At 42.9% G+C, this 25865-nt stretch overlaps 1 protein-coding gene across 1 annotated transcript; it reads left to right on the top strand.

Moving 5' to 3' along the window:
* The first annotated feature begins 338 nt into the window (after positions 1-338).
* Positions 339-24328, top strand: RASGEF1C (RasGEF domain family member 1C). The gene is made up of 13 exons (XM_066329098.1): positions 339-520; positions 2128-2250; positions 4735-4872; positions 9329-9541; positions 11608-11682; positions 14998-15093; positions 16203-16305; positions 16406-16485; positions 17446-17541; positions 20892-20987; positions 21139-21262; positions 23271-23343; positions 23740-24328. Exons 1-13 carry the CDS (start codon positions 344-346, stop codon positions 23762-23764), a joined length of 1419 nt encoding a protein of 472 aa, XP_066185195.1. The 5' UTR covers positions 339-343; the 3' UTR covers positions 23765-24328.
* The last annotated feature ends 1537 nt before the right edge of the window (positions 24329-25865 follow it).

Raw genomic sequence — 25865 nt, 5'->3', positions numbered from 1 at the left:
TGCTGAGGTTTAAGCCCCAAGTGTCTCTCCTCTCCTGTGTGGGCCTGACCAGAGATGGCAGAGAAAAGGGAATCATCACAGACACTCTTGACTGGGGGAGAGCCCAAAGTAGCTGCCATCACTTTCTGGCCCAAAAGCATAAATCAAAATATCCCATTTTCTGTGTTCTGCAGGTGTGATCTGCCAGTGCCAGCAATGAAAGAGGCATGAAGGTTATCAAGAAGGGTTCATGTTAATTTTGTGAACAGGAAGCTCCTCGTTGGCCGTGTTGCTCAAATCAGCCAGAGGACTGCTGTGGCTGTGGCTCTGATGGATCTTGTCCTTGTCTGTGTTGCAGGAAGGCATGCCCCAAACGCTGAGCTCTACCAGTATGTTTACCCCATGTGGCTTCAGCCCTCATCTACATACCTCAAAAGAAGGTGAACAAGGAGGGCTGATCTTCCAGGATGGAAACCTTACCTCAGCATCTCTGGATGCTCTAATCCAGCATCTGATACCTACCACTGATTACTACCCTGAAGTAAGCAATTCACAGTATAATAAAAGGTTTAATTTTGATGAATTGGGGCAGTGCTTTATGCAAAAGTGCAAATGTGTTAAATTTTGAATTAAGAGGGCTCATTTAAAAGCTGCATACAATTAAAGCTTGGTAAATTGATGCATTGCTTTAAATGCTGTTTCACTGCTCTATAATTGTTCCCATGAAAAAGCAGATCCCAAAGATGATACTGCCTTTAAATAAGAGAACAGGGTAGGGGGGAGCTGTCGTGGTGATGAATTAGTGATGTAGCAGTTGGAGCACTTCAAAAATAGCCAGAGAGGTTTAGAGGAAAACTGAAGCAAAAAACTCCCAAGTCTGAACTGGCATTAAATTAGCTGAATTTCAGTGGTTGCTGAAGTCATCCAGGTTTGCCTGTATGTACAGAGCATTCCCTTGGTGACAACAGAGATGCTTCTTCTGGTGAGTTTATAATTTACTTGGTGTTGTATTCACAACTTGGCAGCCACTGGACAGCATAGTCCAGATCATAATCCTTGCTCCATCAATGGAAATTAAGTGTTTCCTCAGCAAGAGTATGAGGATCTAAACTGGAAGCAGGTTTATGGTCCTGCAAGCTATTAACTTCACTGGATTTTGCACATCGTCAGTGGAATTCAGACAGAGTTTGACTGGAAGACTTTTAAGTGCTAATATATCTCCATGGCTTGTATTTCAAAGCACAGAGGAGCATTGACTTCTGGGTACTTGAGGAGGCTGGGAAAGCTATCAATGCAGAGCAGGCAGCATGGTTTAAATTACCCAGAGCTCAGTTTCTGATCAGCTAAAAATAAATAATAAAGAAGCATCTCAATTAAAAAAAAAAAAAAAAGGAACAGAAATGCAATAAAAATAGGTAATGGACAGATCAGGCTGTGAGATTTTCATTAGGCAATGTGTGATATGTAATATTATACCTGCTGCTTGGGAGCATGGCTAGGGCTGAGGGAAAGGAGATAATTCAGGTGCAAGGATGCAAGAAGGGGTCAGGATGCAAACAACTGAGACTTCATGCATGTATTTTAAATTCACTGCTGGAATAATTTAAATAATCCAAGGATTTATCCAGCAGACCTGCTTCCCGCAGCTTCACAGATGTGGAGCTGCATATGATATGACTTGGCTGATAGAAATGAAATTTGGGAAGTTAATAGAATAAATGAAATATTGCTTAAAACATGCTGGGTGAGATCTGTAGGGCAATAGGAAGATGTGGTTGACGTGGGGGTGTCTGCAGCTCCCAACCCAGTACAACGCAGAGGCTCCTGCCCATTTACCTTTACTGTCTCCAGCATGCTGGTTGTGCTGTCTCCTGTACCTGGGCTTGCTCCTGCACATTGTCTTCACTGGATGTTTGCCCAGGTTTTAGGCAACCAAGGGCTGGAAATGGATGCTGTGGAAGAAGATGCTGCTGCCTCCTGTGCCCCATGTAACCAGTTCCATATTCAGGGTCAGGAACTGTTATGTCTTTTAGATAAAAAGGTCTTTGCCAAGTAGAAATGAAAAAGCTGTGAAGCTCAGGGCTTTCACAGTCAATGTTACCCACTGTGTGGCTGCTTACAGTAGGTCTACTTGTGTTTCTCCTGCAGAAAGCCTATATCTTTACATTCCTGCTGAGTTCCAGACTCTTCATCGAACCCCATGAGCTTTTGTCCCGAGTTTGTCACAAGTGCATTGAGCAGCAGAGGCTGGATGACCCCGTGCTGGACAAGGTTAGTTTATCTCTACAGCAGAAAAATGTGAGGTATTTTCAATGGGTAGAGAATTCTGGGGCTCTGGTGTGTGTCCCTTGACTCTCTTTATGTTGAAGCTTCCTTATAAAGGATTTGCCACTGAGATCCTGACACTGAGGCACCCTGGTATCCATGTCTGACAGCAATGCTACAGGCACAGTCACTTCAAATGTTCTTCTAATTTTCCCTTTCCCCCTGTCTCAGTCTTCCCAGGTGACTTTCCTTCTTAACTTCTTTAAGGCTCTGGTGAAGCCTGCGGGATGCAAGGAGGTAGGACATAACCCTCACACACTGTCAAGTGCAGATATCCACACACCAGTCTCTCTCCCATTTTTACTTAATGTGTCTGCCCCTTTCCTTTCTTGCACCTGGTACAGTAATAGTTCCTCCTGGCCTTCTCTGTCACTTTGAGCACCATGTAACAGGGTGCCCAGCACCCTCCTGCCCTCTGTGCTGCAGAGTGGCACCAATGGAGCACTGGGAATGGGCAGGAGCAGCAGTGGGGCCCTGACAGGTGAACAGAATGAGAAGATCTGAGCTGTTCCTGCCTCAGCACTCCTCCTATTTTGCCCCATGGACTGTGCAGACTGGTACAGTGTATAGCAACACATGTGCATCCTCTGGCAGTGCCACAGACAGTGCAGTGTGCTGGATCCCAGGCAGTTCAGTGCTGGATTCTGCCCAAGCTCTCCTTGCTGCATTGATGAACACTTGTGTTCAGTGCATTATCTGGAGCAGGAGATGCACCTTCAGAGCAGTGGAGGGAGAAAGAACATGCGTTTGTTACAAATTTCCAGAAACCCCAAAATTCTGAAATGGTTTTCAGCATCAGGCTTTCCAGCTTTGAAACTGTGAGTCTGGCATCAAATCTGACCCACATCTGACCATGTGCTTGGTTTTGCACAGCTAACTGGTTCCATAGTAACAGGAGCTCTGCCTTCACTGTGGAGAGCCATTCTCCAGAATGTGCAGCAATCCAGGACTTGGGTTACCCATACAGCCAGTGTTAATAGAAATATCTGTATGGGGTGCACCGTGCAAAACAAGTCTTCTGAGGTGTAAGGTTCTGTTCTCCAGTTCTGTGACAGGTACAAGTTTGGGAGGATTAAATATGAGCATGTAAAGTTTTGCTGCTCATTAAACTTTCAAGAAATGAGAAACACTGTCTTATTATGGAGACCTCTTATCTGCCTGAAGTGCATCTGGGTTTTGTAGCAACACAGGGTTGGTGGGACACATCTGATTTTGTGTTCCTGAGAGTGGGCCTGATTTTGAAACTTTGTCCACAAGCAACCTCCCATCCCATGTCCTGTGACTTGCACAAAGTCCTCTCCATCAATTTGTAATGCAGTTTACACAGCTAGAGCAAATGTCTCCCCAGACCTTTGTAGTTTCCAATAAAGCTTTCCCTTTAGCAGCCACCTGCTGGTCTTTGAGCCTGAGCTTAATGCTAGCTGACAGCAGTTATTTTTAGAGATGTGGTTCATTGAAACCTGTTGTTGGTGGAAGGCTGAAATATGCATTTTAACCACCTTGGTTGAAAAACAAAGAGCTGGGGAGCTTAAGAGTGTAATTTTTCCTGATTACAGGGTATACTTTAGCTGCAGTACGTGGGGATGCAGAAGGCGGCTGTTTGTTTCAGTCTGTGTTTTCTGTAAATAAAAATGCAGTTTGTTGTTTAACACCATTCCCTTTTCACATAATGGGAGATGAAAGCTTTGGGAGCAGCCACACTGGCTGTCTTTTGAGATAACACTAATGCATCAGTTGTGCCATTCCCTGCATTTCCTTCCTTGCTCCATCCCGACTATTTCCACTGCCACATCCTCAGAAGTGGGCATGAGCTGAGTGCTATGTGAGTGTCCTTGTCCCATCATGACCCTGAGCTCAAGAAGGAAGAAAACAACATTATCAGCAGCCCAGGTAAAGTTACAAAAGTGCTGCTGTTTTGTTCATCTTTTTTTCATTGAACATCTGCCACTGGTCAGTAAGCAAGTTTTTTCATACAGCTAAAAAGCAAAGGAGCAAAAAAACCCTCTTTGTTGGTCAGAAAATTCATTGCAGTTTTTCAGAGTAGGATGAAAATATAGAAGGGTTGCAAGTACAAAAGGGAAGAACAACTGGTTCGAATCAGCAAAAAGGCCAGATGTTTTTAAAAAAGGTATAAAGGTTGCACCAACAAAATGTCAATCCAGCCATAAAGAGGCCAATTGCATGTGCAGAATACTTAAATCTGCATGTAAAATGGGCAGTTGTGCATGAACCGAGTTCTGGTACATTTTGCATGCCAAAATGTATTATTTGTGCACTACACTCTTTGTATGCATGTGTGCAGGTTTTTGCAGGTGCAACACAAATGCCTTCTTTGAAAACCTGGCCCCACATTCACTGACACACAGAGTGAGAGACTTTAATGAGTAAATGTTTCATTCCCTGTCCATCATTCAATGGTTTGCATTTCAGGCTCGAATCAGAAAATTTGGACCCAAAATCTTACAGTTGCTGACAGAGTGGACAGAGACATTCCCGTATGACTTTCAGGAAGAGCGGATGATTGGGCACCTGAAAGACATGATTCACAGGATAGCCCCGTGTGATGAGGTGAGGATGCCTGACTTGGGATGTTCTGCTGCTATGTTGAATTCATTTTCCCCCGTGGTTCCTCCTTTTCCTCTTTTTTCTGCATTCTGTTCCTTGCCTCTTGCTGGATACTCTCAGAGTTTGGTTCTCCAATAATGTAAAAAACCTGTGGCGCGTTCCCTGAAAGCCACATCTCTCTTTGGGTGCCCCTGGAGCCCCTGAGCAAAGTGAGCCCTGGAATTTATCTCCTGCACATCAAATTGTAGGATAACAGCATTCCCATTTTATTGAAGAAATACAGGAGGGCACAGCATAGACTGAACGTGCTGGTGACAATTCAAACAGCAGCAGAGCTGTGATCTCCCAGGTTAGAATCATAGAATCACAGACTGCTTTTGGGTTGGAAGGGATCTTAAAGACCATCTTGTTCCACAACCCTGCCATGGACAGGGACACCTTCCTCTAGACCACATTGCTCCAAGCTCTGTCCAGCCTGGCCTTGAACACTTCCAAGAGTGGGGTAGCCACATCTTCTCTGGATCCAAGTTCTTATATTTAAAGAAAATACTAGTAATAGTGGACATGTAGCTTGTCTGAGAGCATGGAACGGGCAGAGGACAGCAGTGTGTGGCCTGCTGAGCACAGACTCAGGATAGATGTCTGTATGATCCTGGTGTTCAAATATGTGAGCTCTGTGTGTGGCACAGTGGGTCCCAGTGAGCAGAGCCCCTGGGAGACCTGCTTACAAATTCAGGTGGGTGAACCCCATGAATTAATTTGGAAACATTAAAAAGACCACAAAGTTCATGAAAATAATAAGCAAATAGTACACTGAGAGTCTCTAATTACTTTTAGGTTAACCATGGGATGTGGAAAAATTCAGTTCCACTGGCTACATGAAGGCCTGGCCTCAAGCCACAGAGGGGTGCAGTCTAGTAGAACAAGAACACAACCATGAGGATGAGAGAGAGAAGAGTGGAGAGAGGATAGAAGGAATTAGCAGGGCTGCAGCACGACAAAAATTAAATTAAGCTCTCCCATGCATATGAAATAATTCATAAATGGGAACAGCTGCTCTTGGGCTGGGCTGGCATCATGTCTGGCACTTCCAGGGAGCTGTAGGCTGGCATGGATTGACTGGCTGGGCCCGTGGGAGAGAAGGGCAGGACAGGGAAGCTGCGAGACACAGTGGTGGAGGTGAAGGCAGCAAAAAAACTTAGAAAGAGCCAAGTGGCATTAGTTCCATTTGGCAGAGTAGTAGAATTCCCTTAAGGAAAAGAGGCAATGGACTTGCTCCTGGGCAGCCATGGCAAAGATGCCTTGCATCAGAAACCCCTACAGAGGCACCAGAACCGTGTCCACTGGAAAGAAGGAACCAAAGAGTGGAGAACAGGGACTTGGCATGTGCTCTTTAGCAGCAGTAGTTGCCCTGATGAAGAATCATAAATGCTATAAATCAACTTTCTGCATGCAAAGCAGTGGTTTATTTGCCTAACCTGAGCAAGCACTGCACACCTTTGCTCTGGAGCATGCACTGTACAAATGCTTCTGGGTGCCCTGGGGGGCCTCAGACTACATTAGTTTCAAATCACTGTTTTTCAGATATTACTAGGCACTGTAATTGCAAGTGATTATGCCTGAGCAAAATCAATAATTAATTTAAGAAACACCTCATATCCTCCGAATGCAAATTTCCTTTTTTCAAGGGACAGCATAGAAGAGTGATGATGGTGTTAGTTTTTTGGAAGAAACTTGTTCCCATTGTGAACCACAGAAATTAAAGACTGAAGGATTTGTGATGTCATCCAGTCCATGTAGGTCAGTGCAGGATTTTCCCCTGCAGTGTCTGCTCCTGTCCTTTGTAGAGTCCACTTTCTAAAGGCTGTGATGTGCTTATAAAGGTGTCCATGCTGAGAAGCATTTCTTAGTAAGTGCTGTGATTTGCATTTAGAGTTAGAAATTTTAATTAAAATTTGAGCTCCTAAGCCACCTGCTGAGGCCTGCTGTCTTCAGAGGAACTTTGCTAGTTAAGAAAGAAACATTTTCTTTAAATATTAAACAGTAGTGTGCTTCTTTTGACTGTTAATGTGGCAGTGAAGTGAAATTGGTTGATAAAGTCCAGCATGCAGCCCCTGTACCGTGGGGGGTCACTTTGTGGCAAGATAATTACCAGCATGTGGAAGGTAATGAACTATGTTGTTTTCAGTTAGTGGATGTAGTTTAAAGAAGGCAGGAAAGGCTTTTAGAAAGGCAAAAGCAGGATTTTTTTTTTTCAATTTCTCTCCCAATGTGGACAGAAAAGCTTTCTAGGCAAGGATGCACCCAGCTGATTTCCAGTGCATCTCTTTAAGAGCTCTGATTTCTGTGTAATTGTTTGTGTCCTTGAAGTGTCTCTCTTTTTTTTTTTCATTCCTCATTAGGTGGTTGGCTTACCTGAGTCTTTGTTTACTGTTGTCTAGATCTATTTTTTGTGACATATTCCCTACAAAATGAGGTGAAACTAGATCTCTTGATAGAGATTTATTGAAAGACTGGCTAATATGCCTTTCAAGCAATTTTATGCAGCTTTTTGGCTTTTCATCCAAACTATGAAGAATTTGATACTGCATAGACATGGTCAGTCCAAGAATTTTCATCCAAACTCCTTTCAGAAAGAGGAGCTGGGTTTCCAGCCAAGCCTTTAGCCAGATGTTTTATATTCATTAGAAGGCTTGGCTTTCAGTGCTGTCCCCCCACCCCCAAAAAACTGAGTTTCCCGTTTACAAAATAAGTTCACAAAATGGCAAATGTGTTACTATTTGAGTTTTCACTAAAAAATCACACTGTTCACAGAGCTTCATAAGCTGTGTTGAGATTTACAAACATACCTGGATGTAAAACAGAGAAATATTTAGATGGTGGTCAGTAGTTTGGGCCCAGAACAGATTTTGTAAATCAAAAGTATGACCATCTGTTGACAGGAGGATTTACATGAAGAAGGCCTTTCTTGGAGCTAATATACATCGGTAACAGATAAAAACTGAAAGAGTGGGGTTTTATTTTCCTCAGTCAAATTTCTATCCACCTTTGGGATTTTATTCCAAATACACTGTGTGTTGTCATTCTCTAAGACATGTCCCTCCTGCCTTCTGGGTACTTGCTTCATTTCAGATTTAACAGCTCTATTTTGCAAAAAAAAAGCCTGACTACATCCTGCTTATCTGGTACATGTTCTAGCCCAGCCCAAGAGAGCATCTTCCTTAAGTGAAAGGAAAACAATGTGAGTCCAAGAGAGCAATGTGAAATCTTTTGTTAGAAAAGTTGCATCACAGTTATAAAGTGTTGTGGCAAAAGTTGAAGCACTTGGGATGTTCTAAAGGTCTCCAGCCTTTCCTACCCTGTAATGAAGACAGAGTAGATGTGAGAAGTTATTCTTCACTGTGAAGTAGGAGGAGGTGCTATCTCCAATGTGCAGACTGGATTCTGTGCAGGTGAGAAGAGCACTAACTCTGGTTTCTGGTTCCTTGAACACTTAAAACATGAATGCTGTCAATGCCTAACACTGAAGACTATCCACAGCCCACAGAACTCTGAAGACAGGGGCTGGATCTAAACCTTGGGGTTACATCCCAAAGGTTCACTTGACCTGCACCCAGCTTGAGATATGACACAGGTGTGTGTTGTTCTTTGTGGGGAGGCACAGTCTAGCCAAGGACATTTCCAATTAACCTTGTCCTTAGAACCCAGCTACCAGTTCTGTTATCTCAGTTTTATGATGCCTGCATATGTCAGTTGTGAAGAGTTGAAGTAATTTTCTCTGCCCATCCTCCATGGCCAGAGACTCCACTCATTGTCTGTAAAGAGTTGTTTCAGCTCTGAGAACAACCTGGGCAAGTTGGTAATGATGATCCTGCTGAGCATAGAGCTGGGCTTGGAATACAAGATGAGCTTCCTTCAGTAGAAATTAACATTTGGATATTAAATACTCAAAGCTGCACAATGCTCCAGCCACTCCAGCTGGGTAGCAATCAGCTGCAAGCTTCTTCTGCATTCAGATCAACAGGATGGAGAAAATAGCATTAGGAACATTTCTTATGCCTAATAGGAGTTGACAAGGCAGCATTAGCAGGTAGAGTTCTCAGCCAAAATGTAGCTGACATAAAAGATAGGTACCAAGAGCTGCTGTGCTCCAGAAAGCTGCAGTAACTCATGTTGCAGCATTGCCTCTCCTTTGAACCTGATGTTGGCAGGAGTCTGGAGTATCAGTGCCAGCCCAACCCACCAGTCCTGCCTGCCTCTGCTCTTGACTGCAGTCCCTGTGTCCAGAGCACAGAACTGTAATTAAGCCAACTGGTTATTCTGAAATAGGCTTGTTGGAAATAAAATGGTAACCTGTTGCTGGCTTAGGAGTATTTTGCAGAAAGGAAAATTCAGCACAAAAAACCACTCCTATGTCAAGTTTTTTGGGTGGCTTATGCTTCTCTTCCTGTCTCTCCAGGCTTACTGGAAAAAAATGAATCAGCTTTTGCAAGCCCTGAATCAAAAGCTTGCGACCCTCAGCCATGGGCAAGAAGGGATTGTCAAGATCAGTACTGCTGTCTCTGATAAGCTGGTTGCCTTTAAAACTAAACCTCCATCAATTCAGAGAGAAATCCTGAGCGTCTGCAGTGACCCTTACACCCTGGCCCAGCAGCTGACACATGTGGAGCTGGTAAGTGGGAATGGTTCCCAACTTCTGCAGCCAAAGATGTTATTTTAAGCCATCAGCTGTTAAGTATTCCAGACATAACCAAAAAATGTCTGCACTGCTGCAGCACATCCCATGCTGTATCAGCACTGCAGCAGGAGGCAGGGTTTGACAGGTTAAGAGATGCTTGGGAAGCAAATTATATATCAGAGTGTCCCTGTGCAGCTTGGAGCAGGTCACTGTACTTCAGCTTGCTTATTTGTGAAATGAGAATCCTATCCCAGCAAAGTCAAGTTCCAGGAATGTCACTTCTATAAGGTGCTCAGAGCCCCACAAGCTCTGCTGGTGCCACTCAAATGCCTGGTCATTAACCCTTTTATAAACTTGAAAGAAATTTTAGCAGTTCAAATCCATTTCTCAAGATACAGAAAGCATGTCAGTTGCCTGACGTGGCTTTCATTCTTCCCTTTGGGATTTTGTGCACGGACATATAAGGGTGTGCAGATACCACCCCCACAAATTCCTGCTGTTCCCCCTGTGCTTGGCTGCAGTCTGCTCCCAAACAGGCTCTTGTGTGAAAAATGGCAGTGCTGAAACCTTGGATGTGCTGTTGTGCTGCACACCCTCCTCCTGGGGCCAGGTCCTGCCCACAGACCTCCTGGGTGTGCACAGAAGAACATAAAACATTGCTGCCATCTGCAGATCTCTTGTTGCTCTGGTGCCCTGCTGCCTGTCCTCCTGTGGACTCTGCTCATCCTTCAGGGGAAGGATGGAAAAACAAAACATGAAACGCACTGTGGATTGGAGTGAGTATTAGGAAATCAGCCTTTGGATTGCTGAAGGTAGTTTATATTCAATTTGTCAAGAAGTAGAATGGTTAGCTTTCAGAACATGCAGCTTTGGCTCTCTTTGCTTTATATAACTTAAGCCAGAGAGTAGAACTCCTTTTGCATGGAGTTTTTTTCTTGCTTTTGTTTTTTTCCTCCTCCACAGTCCAACTGTCTTCCAAGGGAAAATTCCCTGTAACTGAGGCATCACTGCCATTTTAAAACAGATGCAGCTAGAGATTTTAATTCCACTGTACTGTAATCAATTCTTTCTACCTTCTCTTTCTTTGCTATGTCCAATACATCAAGTGCTCTGCGCTGAAACTGTCTGATGCTTATTTGTTAGTAAGAATTATTTGATACTTATTTTTAAAAGTTATTGATTAGTAAGAGCCCTATACAGTTATCAGTGTTAAGGTGAGAGGCCCAGAGAAAAAGCATAGGACTAGACATAAAATTTTCCCTTGAGCAGAATTACCATTTATTTCATTGTTGCTTGAATATTCTAAGTTTGGGCTGTAGGAACTCCAAAATACCTCCTCTGAAATACCTTTGTGGCCTACAACCTACTGAAAATATTTATTTTCTAATAAACATGTTTAAGGAGAGTTAAAAGCCTAGCAGAAAAGTCAGTGTGTGGTTGGAGCTGCCGTGTTTTTTCAGGAGGTGCTGGAGGTGGCCTCTCTTTTACTAAGAGAGATATGGATACTTTATTTATTTTGTTTTGGTTAGTGCCTGGGACACTCTCCAGTGTAAGCAAAGCCTTTAATGTATCACATGCATCCTCAGTGCCTTCCTTACCCAGTGACCCAGGGCAGCACCTGAGGGTCAGTGGGCAGAGCCCTGTGTGGGCAGCTGAGCAGTGCATTGCTGTGGGCACCAGGTAACAGCATTACTGCCATTGCAACTGCTGGGAAACAAGGCTTTTGAGTGATGCTGGACCACACCAGGTCTGAGGGAGCACCAAACAGAACCGATGTCTGCTGGATCCCAGATGAAGCCCAGTGCATTCAGTGCAGTGGAGGGGACTCTTACTGCGTCTTGTCAGTAATTAGACATATTTATTCTAATTTTCATCTTTCTGCTGACATAGTTCTAATTGTTATTATGGATTTTAGTGTCTGGTTAGTTGGCTGTCCAGCCGTTCAGTGACACCACTCAGAGCTGACAGAAAATGATGACATTTTATCAGGAGGAACAGAAGATATTTTGGGATGCTTTCTTATTTTTCCTTCTCTCTTCCCACTCCCCTACCCTCAACAGGAAAGACTAAGTCACATTGGACCTGAGGAGTTTGTGCAGGCGTTTGTACATAAGGACCCTCTGGATGGCACCAAGGTATGGTTTCTCCACATACAAAGTGTTTCCTGTGGCCACAGTTTGTTCAGTTGTGATGAGGTCCCCAAGAGCAGGGCCTGAGTCACAAGCTGACGTGGGCCAGGCCAACTGGTGACCTGTGTTGTCATGGCAAGGATGGGAACCTGTTGGCAGAGCTGGCACTGGCAGGTCACTGCCATTCCTCCCTGGTGACAAACTGGCCACCACCCTGATGTGCTTTTGGGCTTGCTCCTCCCAACCTGCTTTGCCTGGGACAGATGTTTGTGGCTGTACACAGCCAGGGAATGTCTGCTGCTCTGCTGAAGGACTAAAGCTCGGGATGTGATGTAATGGCCTCAGCGTGTGCCCAGACACCACAGCAGTGAGTCAGTGCGTCATGAATCAACTCTCCTCTCTCTGCACAATGGCTTCTAACCCAAAGCACCACAGGGAACACAGCCTGATCAGGGCTCATCCAAAGGCTGTGAAAACCACTTGGAGTCTTTCCATTGATTCCACTGAGGCTTGAAGTAACATTTCAGAGAGTGCCTCAATGAGGAAAGAGGCTTCCTAGCTGGAGAGGGAGAGTCAGAGATTTCACATGCTGTCTGAAAGAAAGGGTGGGAAATTCTTCCCCTGAACTGCGTATGGGTTCCCACCGAGATCATACATCAATGGCTGAATTTCCCCATTGGTTGCCAAAGGTATCAGGAAGACCTGTGTTTGTAGTGCTGCACAAAGAGCCCCAAAATAGCTTGTAATGGTGAAAAGATGGATGGATGGATGGAATGTGCAACATTGGGCCCTTTCCTTCTCTCCTTGGACCTGTAGAGATTCTGCAGTTTGTTTCAGGATGAGGGAAATAGGCAGAGATGGAGTTCCAAGTATTCTGGGCATTGATCACATTATTTAGAAAGGAACCCCAAGGCAGCAAATGCATGTCAGAAACACAAGATATCAAACCAGCCACAGTGAGATTTCAGCCACTTGGTCTTCAAGTCAGCAAGGCTGATCACAGTGGGAGTAGTCTGGAGCTTTTCTTCATGAGCTATGTGGTTGATTTAGAAAAGCTGCTGTGCCAAGATACAGCCCAGGGGGAGAGCATTGCACACAGAATCACAAAATAGTCTAGGTTAGAAAAGACCTCCAAGATCATTGACTCCAACCCTTAACCCAGCACTGCCAAGACTAAACCATATCTCCAGATGCCACATCCACACATTTTTTAAGCACTTCCAGGGATGGTAATTCCACCACTTTCCTGGGCAGCCTGTTCCAATGCCTGACTACCCTTTCAGCGAAGAATTTTTTCCTAATATCCAATCTAAACCTCTTCTGGCACAACTTGAGGGCATTTCCTTTTGTCCTTCTGCTTGGGAGAAGAGACCAACTCCCCCCCACCCTATAACCTCCTTCCATGGAGCTGTGGAGAGAAGAAGGTTCCCCCTCTTTGTCTCCAAGCTGAGCTCCTTCAGCTGCTGCTCATCAGATTTGTGCTCCAGACCCTTCCCCAGCTCCTTTGCCCTTCTCTGGTCACGTCTTTGGACAAAGTAGCACAAACCCTATGTGGAGTCATGTTCCCTGACCCATGAAGAACATCCCTGTCAAACACAGGCAGTTGGCTCAGGTCTGAATTCCCTCCAGCTGGAGATAATATTAAACATCTTTCTTGCGTGAGGGCTTCAAAAGGCTTCATTTATGAATGTTTATCAAGCATTCTGAGCTGCAGATGGAAGATGCTTGGGAGGTGCTAAATATTGCTGCCATTTATAAAGCTTAACCTTTAAAAAGCAGTCTGTCTCAACTTTGCTGTTGCACATTTTTCACAAGTTCTGCGTTATTTGCTGTGGCTCTTACGCCCTGGCACAGGACAACAGTTCTGAGATGGAAATACTCTTTTCAGAACAAAACCTGGGTTTTGTGTACTTTTTGCTATAATAGGAAACAAGAAACAGAGCACATGAAAAGCAGCCACTGTGGTTAGACTGGGGCTGATTTGGGTTTCCTTTAGGTTCTTGATATTCACATGCTGCTTGCTAACATTTACTTTTGAGATGCTTTAAAAATACACTTTTATTGTGTTTGTAGTCTATTCATAAAGAGGCTCAGAATTTCAGTCCTGTTCAGTTTTGCTCCTCCATAGCATGGTACTGTGATTTCTGTTTCTAAACACGTCTGTATACAGAATCACAGATGACTATTTTCTTACTTGGATTACTTTGGGAATCATATTAAGCCACATTTCTGAAGGTGTTCTTAGTCACTGGTTTACCTTACATAATATGGGTGATCCATTGACATTGATGCATCTTTGCTTATGCATTCTGATTTTCCTCTTAGTGGCATGTGTTTATGGTACCTCCGGGAAACGATCGTCCTAATAAAACAAAAATCAGTATTCTCTGGTACCCTCTAGTGGATGTTACTGAATGTTCAGACAAATCTCTCAAACTTTAGAGAGCTCGGTGTCCTAGATGGACTGTCTAAGAATTTAAAGCTGGGAAATGCACTTGAATTCTTACAATCCCAAGCAACTTATTCAGGCTGTGTGAGCTGCCCTATCACTCCTCTGAAGTCACATTGATGACAAAGGAACTGGAATCGTTCAGCCAAGTATCTGCTCGCATAGTCTGTATCAGTTATGGGAACTTATGTTAAGTTTTATATAAATGAGTGAAAAATATGCTTCTTGTAACAGCTCTGATCAGTGAAGGGCCTCTGGCATGTAAGTGACCTGTGCAAGCACAGCCATCCAGGCAGAGCTGGTTGTTAAGAACCTGTTTTTCTGAAAACTCACAAAGGAATAGAGTGGGGGGTTTTTTCATAAAAAATCAACCAGAACTGTGTTTTCTCTTGTTTATCTCTTGTACACTTTATCTTCACTAAATTCTGGATCCCGCCCCTCCAGAAAAGGGCTGTGGGTGATTTTATTTACTGAGGTAGAGGAAATCCTTGAATCAAAGTCACAAACTGAGCCTGCTGTGGAAGACTCTGCCTATCTTATTTTTTCTGCATGTCCTTGTTGATGTCAGAATCCTGCAATGCCTCAGCTGTTCATCTCCCAGGGAACAAGGGTCAGTGCAGACTCTCAGTGAGCACTTGCTGCAGGCAAAATGGGGCTGTTTTCTGGACACCAGTGTGGATTGTGCAGTGTGACAAACCCAGCTAGAACCCCATCTGCCACTCACGGGATTTTTAAAAGGGAACCTTAAATGCACAGTGTTCTAAGAGCATGAGAGAGACGTGGCAAGTAATTACCTTTGTGCAGTAATTATCTTAGTGATCAGGTCACTGACTGGAACACAGTTATATCTTTCTGTGCTTTTCTTCCCCCAGACTTGTTTCAGTGAACAGAAGAAGACAAGTAACCTTGAGGCCTATGTGAAATGGTTCAATAGGCTCTGCTATCTCGTAGCAACAGAAATTTGCATGGTAAGTTACAAGTATGTGCCATATTTTACCACATACCTGAAGCACCACTCTGAGATTTTATATTAATAAGCAGTCCTGGGGATTTATTTCTTATGACCCAGCTAAGCATCTGATGGTAAGTTTTAGTAGTGTTGCACTTGCAGAAGTGACCTGATAAATGACAAACATATTGCAAAACAGAGGCAGTGGCACACAGGGGAATGCACTGTTCTCTTGATGTAGTAGGAGCACAGTGTGGAATAATGAACCCTGCAGGGAAAAATAGAGGAAAAAATGCCTTGAGTTATCCTGTGAGATTTCTGCCAGCAAAGATTCTAGTGCAGCCGTATTTGTTATCTGTCATCCTAAAGATCTGCTGTGTGTGTGAATTCCCACTGCATGGCTCTCTGTCCTGCTGCCCATTAGTGTAGCTGTGGCTGTTGTTTCTTAACTTGGTAGTGGTTTTAGTTTGTTTAGTGGTTTTAGTTTGTTTAACTTGGTCCCATCAAAATGAAATAATTTTTTCCTCTTTGAAAAGGGTATGGAAGGGAGGAATAATAATAGTTTAAAAAACCTGGATAGCCTGTGACACATAACAATTACCATTTGAAGGTCACCTTTGGAAAAGATAAGGTGATTCCAGTCCAATTAAAATGTATATTTAAAATGTTATCATTTGGCCAGGCCATATTGCTAAAGGGACAGAAGAGGGAAAAGGGATTAATGCAATGAAACAAGCTCTTTCTGGGACAAAGATGCTGCTGTTAAAGGGGTTAAATCCTGCCCTTAGGAAAGTCTGTGCTGATCCTGCCCACGCAAGAGGGAGGCCAGCAGGGAGCTGAGGCTCTGCTTCAGGGCTGCTTGGGCTGCCTGTTCCAGCACTGAGACAGTCACTGGGGCTGGGCATGGCCATGAATTTCTTCTGTGTCACTGCAGTGAAAGCTTTGATTTCAGAGGTTGCCAGTCACCAGCATCCACTGGGTTGCTGGAACACAATTAGGGCCAGTGACTGAAAGCAGATGGCCCAAACTGTGCATGAAGCCACGCTAGCTAGGCATGGAACAAATGCTTAGGATGACCTCCAGTTCTGCATATGCTCATTCCAGATACTCATTCATTTTAATTTACAGCCTGCAAAAAAGAAGCAGCGAGCACAAGTCATCGAATTCTTCATTGACGTTGCCCGAGAGTGCTTTAACATAGGGAATTTTAATTCACTGATGGCAATCATTTGTAAGTACAGCTTCTAACCGGGTCTTCCATCAGCTGTCGCAGGTGAAAAAGGAAATCCAGCTCTTATCAATGGCTCTGTTTTTTTCTCTCTCACTTATAGCTGGAATGAATATGAGTCCAGTTTCCAGGCTAAAGAAGACTTGGTCAAAAGTGAAAACAGCCAAATTTTTCATTCTTGAGGTAAAAAAAATAAAAATCCTGATACACTGTTTAATTGTATTCAGGATATTTTTGTTTGAGAATTTTACATTGTTATGCAGGTGTGAGATGTCTAGAGACACATTTCACAGGCAGAGACCTGATTCTAAGCTGAAATATCCCAGGTGTTGTGAAGAGGGTGTAAAACTGATTATATGTAGAGGGAATTCAGAGTACTCAAATAAATAAGAGGAATTAAAAAAAAAAAAAAAAAAATGAACCTATATGCACGCCACAGTGCTTCCAGTGATGCATGTTTTGTTCAGCCACAGACACAATGCTGAATGTAAAGCTCCCAATCTATACCTTGGAGGTCGAGTGAAGACCCAAAGTTGTATTCTGTATTGTGGAGTCCAGGATTTGGCACACACAGAATGTGCAGTGCTTATTCTTCACTCAGTAAGCTGTCAGTAGAAAAACCAAAGGTCTAAACAGCCATGGGCTGTAGACCTCTCACTGTCTCCTTGGTTGGTGCATGGGTGTGACGGAGGGTCACACTTGTGGCTGCTGTTTGAGCACAAAAGGACAAGGCCAGCAGCAGGTCACGCAGGAAAGCTTTCACTTTATTTTTCTGACTCCATAATATATACAATTTTACAGACAGGCCAAGATTGGCTACACAGGTAGCCACCTCTTCAACCTCATTGGTGAACATCACCATCAATCGTCTTTCTCCTCCTAGAGAGAAGTATGTCAACAAAGATAATTTTCTAAAAACATACATAGTTTACTTGAAGCTGCGTGAGAACAAAATGCAAACAGTGAAAAGCAGGCAAACTTGAGGCAACACATGGGGTTCTGCAGGCATATGGATTTTGAAGACATACATTTTGAAGGTGGAGGCTCTCCTCTGCTCATGGTTTGTTACAATTGAGTGTAAAATTGTCTTTAGAGAGGGCCCTGGCTATTTCCTAACCAAGGTGTGTTTTTTTGTGCCTGCAGCACCAGATGGACCCTACTGGCAACTTCTACAACTACCGGACAGCGCTGCGGGGGGCTGCCCACAGGTCCCTGACCGCACACAGCAACAGGGAGAAGGTGGGTGTCACCACGTCCCTTCCATCCCCACATGGCTGGGGGCACTTCTGCTGGGACTCTCTGGCTCAAACACTTCAAGAGGATGCTCTCCTCCCTCCCGTGGGTCCCCAGTGCAAGGACTGTGTGCTCCAAGATGGAACTGGAAGTGTAAAAGAAAAATGTGATTGAAAGAGTCTGGATAGGACCAAAGCAAATCTTTGTGGACTTGCTGTCAGACATTGGGAGGATTTTGTACCAAGTGTCTCTACACCCTTGGAAAATTCACACTGTTGAGATTGATAAACCTGATGGAACAGGTATTCCAGGCTGAAGTGACTTTTATTTTGGTGACCGAGCATGAGCCTGGCAGATGCAGGTGGAGCTGTGCTTTGTTACAACTGTGCCCCGAGGCTCTGGCACGGAAGCCTCTATTGTGTGATGTGTGAGGTGAGATGGAGAGCAAAGGGCACAGCAATGGAGACGAGGTGAAACTCGATTTACATTAGGGAAACATGATTTGCCACAAGTCCTGCAAGGCAGTCTAGTCTGAATCTGTAGCAGCAAATTTGGGGTGATATTCTGTCCTTGTGAATTTTCATTTCATTTGGTTGTCGCTGCCATCTCAGTGAGCAAGTATTGAAGTGTTTTATCAGTGTTCATGGCAGATGTGGAGCTTTCTGACATGTCACTGATGCTGCAAAAATCAGATTGACAAGATGTTAGAGCGTAGGATCCTCCTGTTTTGTGCCCTGATATGTTTCTTGTAAATTTCCTTATTCCTCCATTCAATTCTTTATTTTTTTGGTATATGAGAGAGGGTTTGTGTTTTACACTGCAATTACCCATAGTCATAAATGGGTAATCTCTGCACTAAGCATGGCAGAGCTAAAGTAGATGCTGCATGAACAAGCACAATATGGAATTTAGTATTCATTCACTAGAGGAGCCAGGCCAGATGCTAATCTCACACCCCTGTAAATTTGATGTAAATCTGCTGAAGCTAATGGAATCTCACAGCATTTACAGTGAAATGAGATCAGCATCTGGTGGCAGGCTGACTCAGCTGCAATGGGAGTACACTGAGTTGTTCTGAAAAGCACTTCTCTCTGCAAAGGAGAGATGATTTGGATGTTTGTGACTGGAAAAGCAATTCTTTCATACACTGCAGCCAGGACCTGTCAGTCTGAGATGCTTTTGCAGTTTAGTTCTTCTGCAACCATCATAAATATTCAAACCAGTTGCTTTATTGTTTGACTTAATTTCCTGTGAAGTTAGCAATCTCTGTCATATCTCTACCCCCAGCTGGTTAATACTGATGACAGAGAGGTTATTAGACTGAAAAGAATCTATTTTACATCAGAAAAAGCCCATATTCTGTTTTCCGTGAGTAGACATTAGTTCAGGAAAATGTTCCAGGATATGATTTGGTACCTCCTCGTACTGGGTATTTTACAGTGTCAGGTACAGCAGATCATATAATGCTTTCTGTAGGATTAAGGAATTTCACTTCTTTTTATAAGCAAGATTATAATTTCTTTGTTTTAATGAACTTGAACACATTCAGAAGAACATGAGCACTTCTTTTTGAGAGAAGATGTTACACTGTTTCTTGGCAAACTCATAGCAAAGCTAACTGAAGAATATTTTTATCTTCAAACTGAATTGTGCTTTCAGAGGAATACTGGTTAGTAAGCCTGGTTTTGTCTGTGCAGTCAAATGACCTGTGACAGCTCCAAAATGAAGTTACTCCACTGGGAAACTCTGCATTGTACTGTGGCTTTGAAATGTTGGGAGTATGTACAGCACAGAGCTGTGTTGTTGCTGTCTGATACTGTGGAGCAAGAACATGTCTGATCTCATTAACTTTCTTCTTTCTGCAGGAACCAATTGTCCTTCAGCGTGTGGGTGGGTTGGATGGCATGGAAGGGGGATAAAAATGGAGAGAAATATGAGTTTCTGGCACTAACCCAGGTTTTATGCTAGCAAAGTGCCTGGAGTGAAGCCAGTATTAGAGTATAATTGTAACTACTTTAGTTGTTTTTCCTACAGAAATTTGGAAAGCAAAACATACAGGGTAATATATTTTTATAGGGGAAATAAATGGTGACCAAAACACAGCAATTCCATGGAAATGTGTAGAGAATTGGTATCCTTGGGTGTGTCTTTAGTGCCTTTTGGATGAGATGAGAATGAGCTCTGCCATCTTCTGAGCTGACTGGGGCTCTGTAGCTGTATTAGCCTGGCATCCAGCCCACATTTGTGTACCTTTCCTCTCAGCAAGTCTTTTCCTTCATGTTTAGTACCACTAATGGTGCTGACCTTGCTCCCAGGCAGTGGAGCAGGACAGAACAAGCTCACATCTGCCTGTAAACAAATATGTAGACAGAATCTGGCAGTGATTTCTAGCTGGGCATCAGTGTCTGGCTCCAGCTCTCTGAGCCTTTCCACCTTTTGAGACCACTCTGGATCTCTGCTGAACTTGAGGATGCAGCTCAGGAGTGCGGGTTACTGCTTTCTGCTGGAGAACATATGACATAAAATTTATTTATCCCTGCTTGTAATTCCATCAATTTCAAGAGTCCTACCCAGACTTTTTTTATAGCAAATTATGACCCAACTCTGATGGGTTAGAGGGAAGGCTTGGATCACTGCTATATGCCTCTCTGCCCTGGATGATGGCCAGGGCTAATTTTGAGAACTACAGTGGTATCTCTGGCTACTGTTAGCAGTTTGCTGTCAACCAGCTTAATACTTTCAATCCTGTTGTCTGCAGGTTAATTTGGAGATGCAGGTTGTAGTAATCAGACACCAGGAAGGAAATTACATGCCTCAAGAGGTAGACATGCATGGAGCTGTTGAAAGTGAAACAGCTCCTGATTAACTGTTTGTAGACAAGTCCTTGGTCATCAAATTCTATGCTGTCTTTCCTCATCCAGGGACAATATTGGTTCTCAGGTTCCCACCTGTGTTTAAATTGCTCAATCTGTGTGTTCAACATCTCTGCTTGTAAGGACACAACAGGAAAGGGAAGAGTTTTGCAATATTATTTTGCTCTTTGCTGTCTGATGTTGTCATCAGACAGTGATGCTGTTGATAATAAACCGGGCTTTTAGCATTTTCTTAGTCATGTTATTGTGCTCAGTGAACATTGTGTTCAGTTCACTTTCATCTCAGCATACATTCTCCTGGTGGTGAAGGTCTCTCTAGACACTACTGCACTTTTGCCTGCCTGTCGCTGCACTGCTTTTTAAGTGCAGAGCACACTGAAAAGTTAATACTTCTTTATTCTCATCTCTCCCAATTGAGTTGTTCTTTCATGCAGAGAAAATACTGAACTGAAAAGATAATGGTTATGTCATTTCTCTCCACAGATTGTGATCCCCTTCTTCAGCCTACTGATCAAAGACATTTATTTTTTGAATGAGGGATGTGCTAATCGCCTTCCAAATGGACACGTCAACTTTGAAGTAAGATCTGAAAAATGTTTTTACCTATCACATTCCAATAGCTAAGGGACTATCTGAGACTATTGGCCTGCCATTTTCAAAGTGCAGACCATCAAGCACTGAATATGAAGTAACCTTACTATATCTGAGTGGAATGATTTTATGTTTACAGAAATTTCTGGAACTGGCTAAGCAAGTAGGAGAATTTATAACATGGAAACAAGTGGAGTGTCCATTTGAGCAAGACCCTAACATCATCCACTACTTGCACACTGCTCCCATTTTTACTGAAGATGGTAAGACTCTGTACAATCATTCATCACTGAAAATATCTCTCTTCATCCCTACTAATGAACATCCTGATCATTGGCGATCTCTCTCACTGACCAGTCTCTAGCCAAACAGCTTGTTTATCCCAGTCTGTCAATGTGTTTTTGCAAATACAACTTTCTAGCACACGAAGCTGCTGCCTGCTGGCTTTTCTCTTGTCTGTAGCCTCTCTATAAGGCACTGTCTAGGAAGCTGTCATTGTGGCCTATTTTTGTAATCACAAAAAGAGGCCACACAAGCATGTCATGGGCTGCTGTGAATGTCAGCTGTCCCTTAGCCACTCATTCTGTGATTGATGGATCCAGAACTAATCTTTTTCATAAACCAACACTGTCATCTCTTCAGTAAGCACAGCCCAGGGCGATGGAGTCCAGCTGACCTCCTCCTCTACACCAATGACACGTTATGTACAGAAAAGAATTTTTAAGAAAACCTTTTCTGTTAATTTCAGCTGTAGCTGTGGAAGCCCTGTTCTGAAATTATTTCTCTGATTGTCTTTTTATATTTTTCTGTCCTCGTCAGTTTGGCATCCAGCATGTCAGACTGTGTCACTTCACACTGGTTTGTGTCAGCTGCCTCTCTATACATTGGCACACACAGAATTGTCTATAGCAACCTTCCTATAAGCTATTCTGCTGCTGGGTTTATTTTTTCTTCATTCTATAGGCAGTTTTCTGTACTAATCCAAGGTAATCAGACCAGACAGCTTTTATTTCACAGACTACTTCAGAAAGCAAAATACTGCTTCTAAAATCCTGCCTAAATCTTAAGAATGACTGCCAAAATAGAATAATTAATGTGATTGAAGTAATATGTATCAAAAGGAGATAGGATGAAGGCATTTCTTGTTGTTTTAGGCTCAAAAGGGACAGAAAATGAAAGGGTAAAAGTACAGTTTTCAGGCTACTGGACTAAAAAAGTGTGACCTCAACCCACTAATTGTTTGCAGATTTTTTTCCCTCATATCCTCCCCTATATTCATACTGCTTTTGTGAAATGCCCTTTGCAGAAGCCACAGGAAGCCTCCCATATTACCCAGGGGCAGTGCAGAGTAGAAAGAACTGCCCTGAATGAAAGGTGGGAGGATATCTGAGAGAGATTCAGCAGTGGCATGTGAAATGCAGCTGTACTGTGCTTGTCACAATGTGGAGGAATAGTGGCCAACACTTGAATATTAAAAGACAATGCATTTGTAGCACAGACTTGAATGCTGAGATGGTTCCAGCATTAAAGAATAAAAGCATCATGGAACAGTCAAATGAGGAAATGTGTGTGAACACAAATTACAGCCTGTGATTCCATGAAGACAGTGAGATATTAATGCACTGCCAGTGTTTGCAGAGGAGACTCTACAATCTCGACTCATTTTGGTGTCATAAAATGCATCCTATAGTGTAAAGATTTGCAGGGGGAGAAAAGGACAGATTTATTTTCTTCCACTGCATTCCTTCTCTGGTTTCTGTAACTCACTCTTACCTTGAGGGCATTGTGTATCCATTTAAGACACCATGTCCCCATAAGCTTTGAAAAGATTGAGGAACATAAAGTTGTGTTATGTAATGAGAATATCCTTAATTTTTACAATCTTTTGTGTTTAGGTGTCAGCTCTCATTGTCTCTTTTTTCAAGTTTAAGTAACTCTTAAGTAGCAGTGCTGTGATGGGGGAAATGGGCCCAGATCTCTGTATGCAAAACCAGAGACCATTCAACTGCTTAATATTGTAATGAGGAGGTCAGCTAACATATTTTGACTCTGAGCTCCTTTACTGTTCCATCGAAATTACCATAACAGCTTTCCAAGGTAGATATGTGAGCTAAACATCAGTGTCTCACTAATCACCAGCTACCTGAGGGACCATGAAGTTTTAAAATTTTAATTTTATTTTTTTTTGTGTGGTACAAAAGGACATACAAGAATGCAGAGGGATAGGTGTTACTGATGCTGTTGGAAATAACACATATTTACTGATTTCAGGTTTGTATCTGGCTTCCTATGAAAGTGAAAGTCCAGAAAACCAGACAGAAAAAGACAGGTGGAAATCCTTAAGGTAACTTCTCATTTTATCAGCTCATTTCTAAAGTATCTCCAAATGGCTGCTCTGATACCTAAGCTTGTGAAGTGCAGGTATTTAAGCTGTGACCTCTGAGGGAGGTCTTTTCCATTTAAAACTAATTTGCAGAGCTGAGGCTGCACTGATAAAAGCTCATTTTAATCTCAAATTATCCTCCCTGTAAAGAATACCCTCAGCTTGCTGTACCCATGCAAAAGCCTTTTGCAGATGTAGAATGCCTCAGGTCAGCTGGATCTTCCAACAATTTACAGCTCTTCTGACAGATGTGTAATGGTTTGATATAAGTGAGGCTATGAAGAGAGTGATTAAAACAACCCAAACCCTTAAATTTGCTATTTTAATAAAATTGTCCTTATGTTTTTACATTTACAGATCCACTATTTTAGGAAAGACCTGAAGCTTGAGAGATTATCGCAGTAGGTCAAGGAAAAGAAATCCGCAAACATTTTGCACTACTGATTCCAAAGATGCCTGTTTGGGATTTAGACAATTTCTTTTGTTTGAGTTTTTTGTTGGGTTTTTTGGACTGCCTAACATGATGGGTGAACCGGATTCATCCACTGAAATCAACAGAACTGTGTGCACAATGATGCTTTTATATCTATGAGACAGAGAGAGGAAGGACAAACAGACTATTTGTGGCTGTGCCCAAACTGCGTCAGGATCACTGTAATTTTGCCTCTGAAGGAAAACGCAAGAAAACCAGGAGCAGGGAGAATCGTGGTACTGCAACAGAGAATGGAAAAGTATAAAAAAGGAAAGCAAAAAACCACAAGAGTATTTCAGAAGCAAGTGCTTCAGACAGCAGCTCTTTAAACCTCTGAGGATTGTAAAATTAAATCAAAGACAGACAACAGCAATCTGGTTAATTGCTGAATGAAAAAAAAAAAAAAAAAAAAGAACTTCATCTTGCATTAGCAGCCCTCCAGCCTTGTTGAACAAAGCAGTGAGCGCTGCAGGTTTGAGCTGGCAGGATGAGGACTGCCAGGGCTCACAGTCCTCTGTCACAAACAGGACAGTCAGGTGAGAGCGTGGCTTTCCACAGCCAGCACCTGCCACTGCGACTCTTCCTCGCTTCATCCTCCACCGCTGTCCTTGCTTTCCTTGTGGTGAATCTGAGGAGGGCACAGAGGGCTGATGGTGCTGCCTAAAGACACCCCCACCACTTCTGAGGTTGAATGAAGAAGCTAATGACTCTGGACTCAATTTACCTCTATTTAATGTATGTAGTGTATTCCCTAGATTTATTGATGCTGAGTTGCATCTTTTAAGGGGTTTTATCATACTTTAGAAAAAAGGTACCGCATTACCATTTCTATCAGGTTCCAATTAACACAGTACTGTTTGTTTTGTAACAGGATATTTTGGAGGATGGGGGTAATTGCTCTGAACTTGGGAACTACATGGTATGCTTTAAAAGGACAAAGGGTTTCAGACTGGAATGAATGCACTGAAGAATTTGTCATTCATGAGCAGATAACCATTTTTTGTCTTTTTTACTTTTAGGATGTAAAGTTCACCGTTTCCTTACAGGTAACATAATATAGGGACTATATCTTGTGTTTCAAGTTGTACAATAATCAAGGTGCTACTGTAATAGATACACTAAATTATAATGAACTATATTAGATTCAAAACTAAGCCCTATCAGTCGACTTTTTGTTTGTGTGTGGAAGGAATGTTCCTAGCTGCCCCAGAAGATATTTCAAAAAACTTAAATGAAACCTAAATGCCACATCATACTGAACTTTACATTTTTATTGCTGACTTGGTGCTACCTTTTCAGATGTTCCAGTCCTTCTCTCCCTACAACAGAAGGATGTAACCTTTTCTTTGAAATCAGTAATAATTTTATTTCAGCACAGAGTGATTCCAAGTGGCTGCAGTGTTTTGAAAAACTAGAGTAATCACAAAACCTAGCTGTGTTGGCCTATTCAGCCAGAAAAGTGGAACTGTTCCTGCCCTCTGTCTTGAAGTTGTCCGTGCCTGAGTGAGCCGTGACCTGGGGGCACTGGCAGGCTGCTGTTTGGTGCACTCCAGGTTTGATGTGTCTGCAGAGCAGTTCTGTGTTGAGTTATGGCCTCTGGGAGCCCAGTCTGGGCTCACTGAATTCACTGTGCTTGCTGAGCTGAGCAGGATGGATTCTTTTGGATTTGCAAATAGGGCTTGAGGCAGACCTTGAGGCCTCCTTTTCCTGTAGATCTATCAGCACATGAATTCAGACAGAGGGTCATAAAACTCTAATGTGTTTATTCGAGCTTTGTGTGGAAGAACTAAGTGTAAGGATGGTACAGCATCATTGCAGACATGGAATTATGGCTCTTCTGCTGATACTGTGAATCTGCTGTTTGTTAATTTTTGTACATGAGCTGAGAGCTATACAGAGAAACTACACACACATAGCTGTTCCTTCAGGCAGAACCATTTCCAAAATGAAGCCATTAAAAGCCTGTTAAATTTCAGATGATTCCAGAGCAATAACCATAAGCATATCTACA

This window comes from Sylvia atricapilla, chromosome 14 (assembly GCF_009819655.1).
Source record: "Sylvia atricapilla isolate bSylAtr1 chromosome 14, bSylAtr1.pri, whole genome shotgun sequence".
Lineage (NCBI taxonomy): Eukaryota > Metazoa > Chordata > Aves > Passeriformes > Sylviidae > Sylvia > Sylvia atricapilla.
Note: the sequence above shows the minus strand (reverse complement) of the source record. Positions and strands in the feature narration are given on the sequence as shown.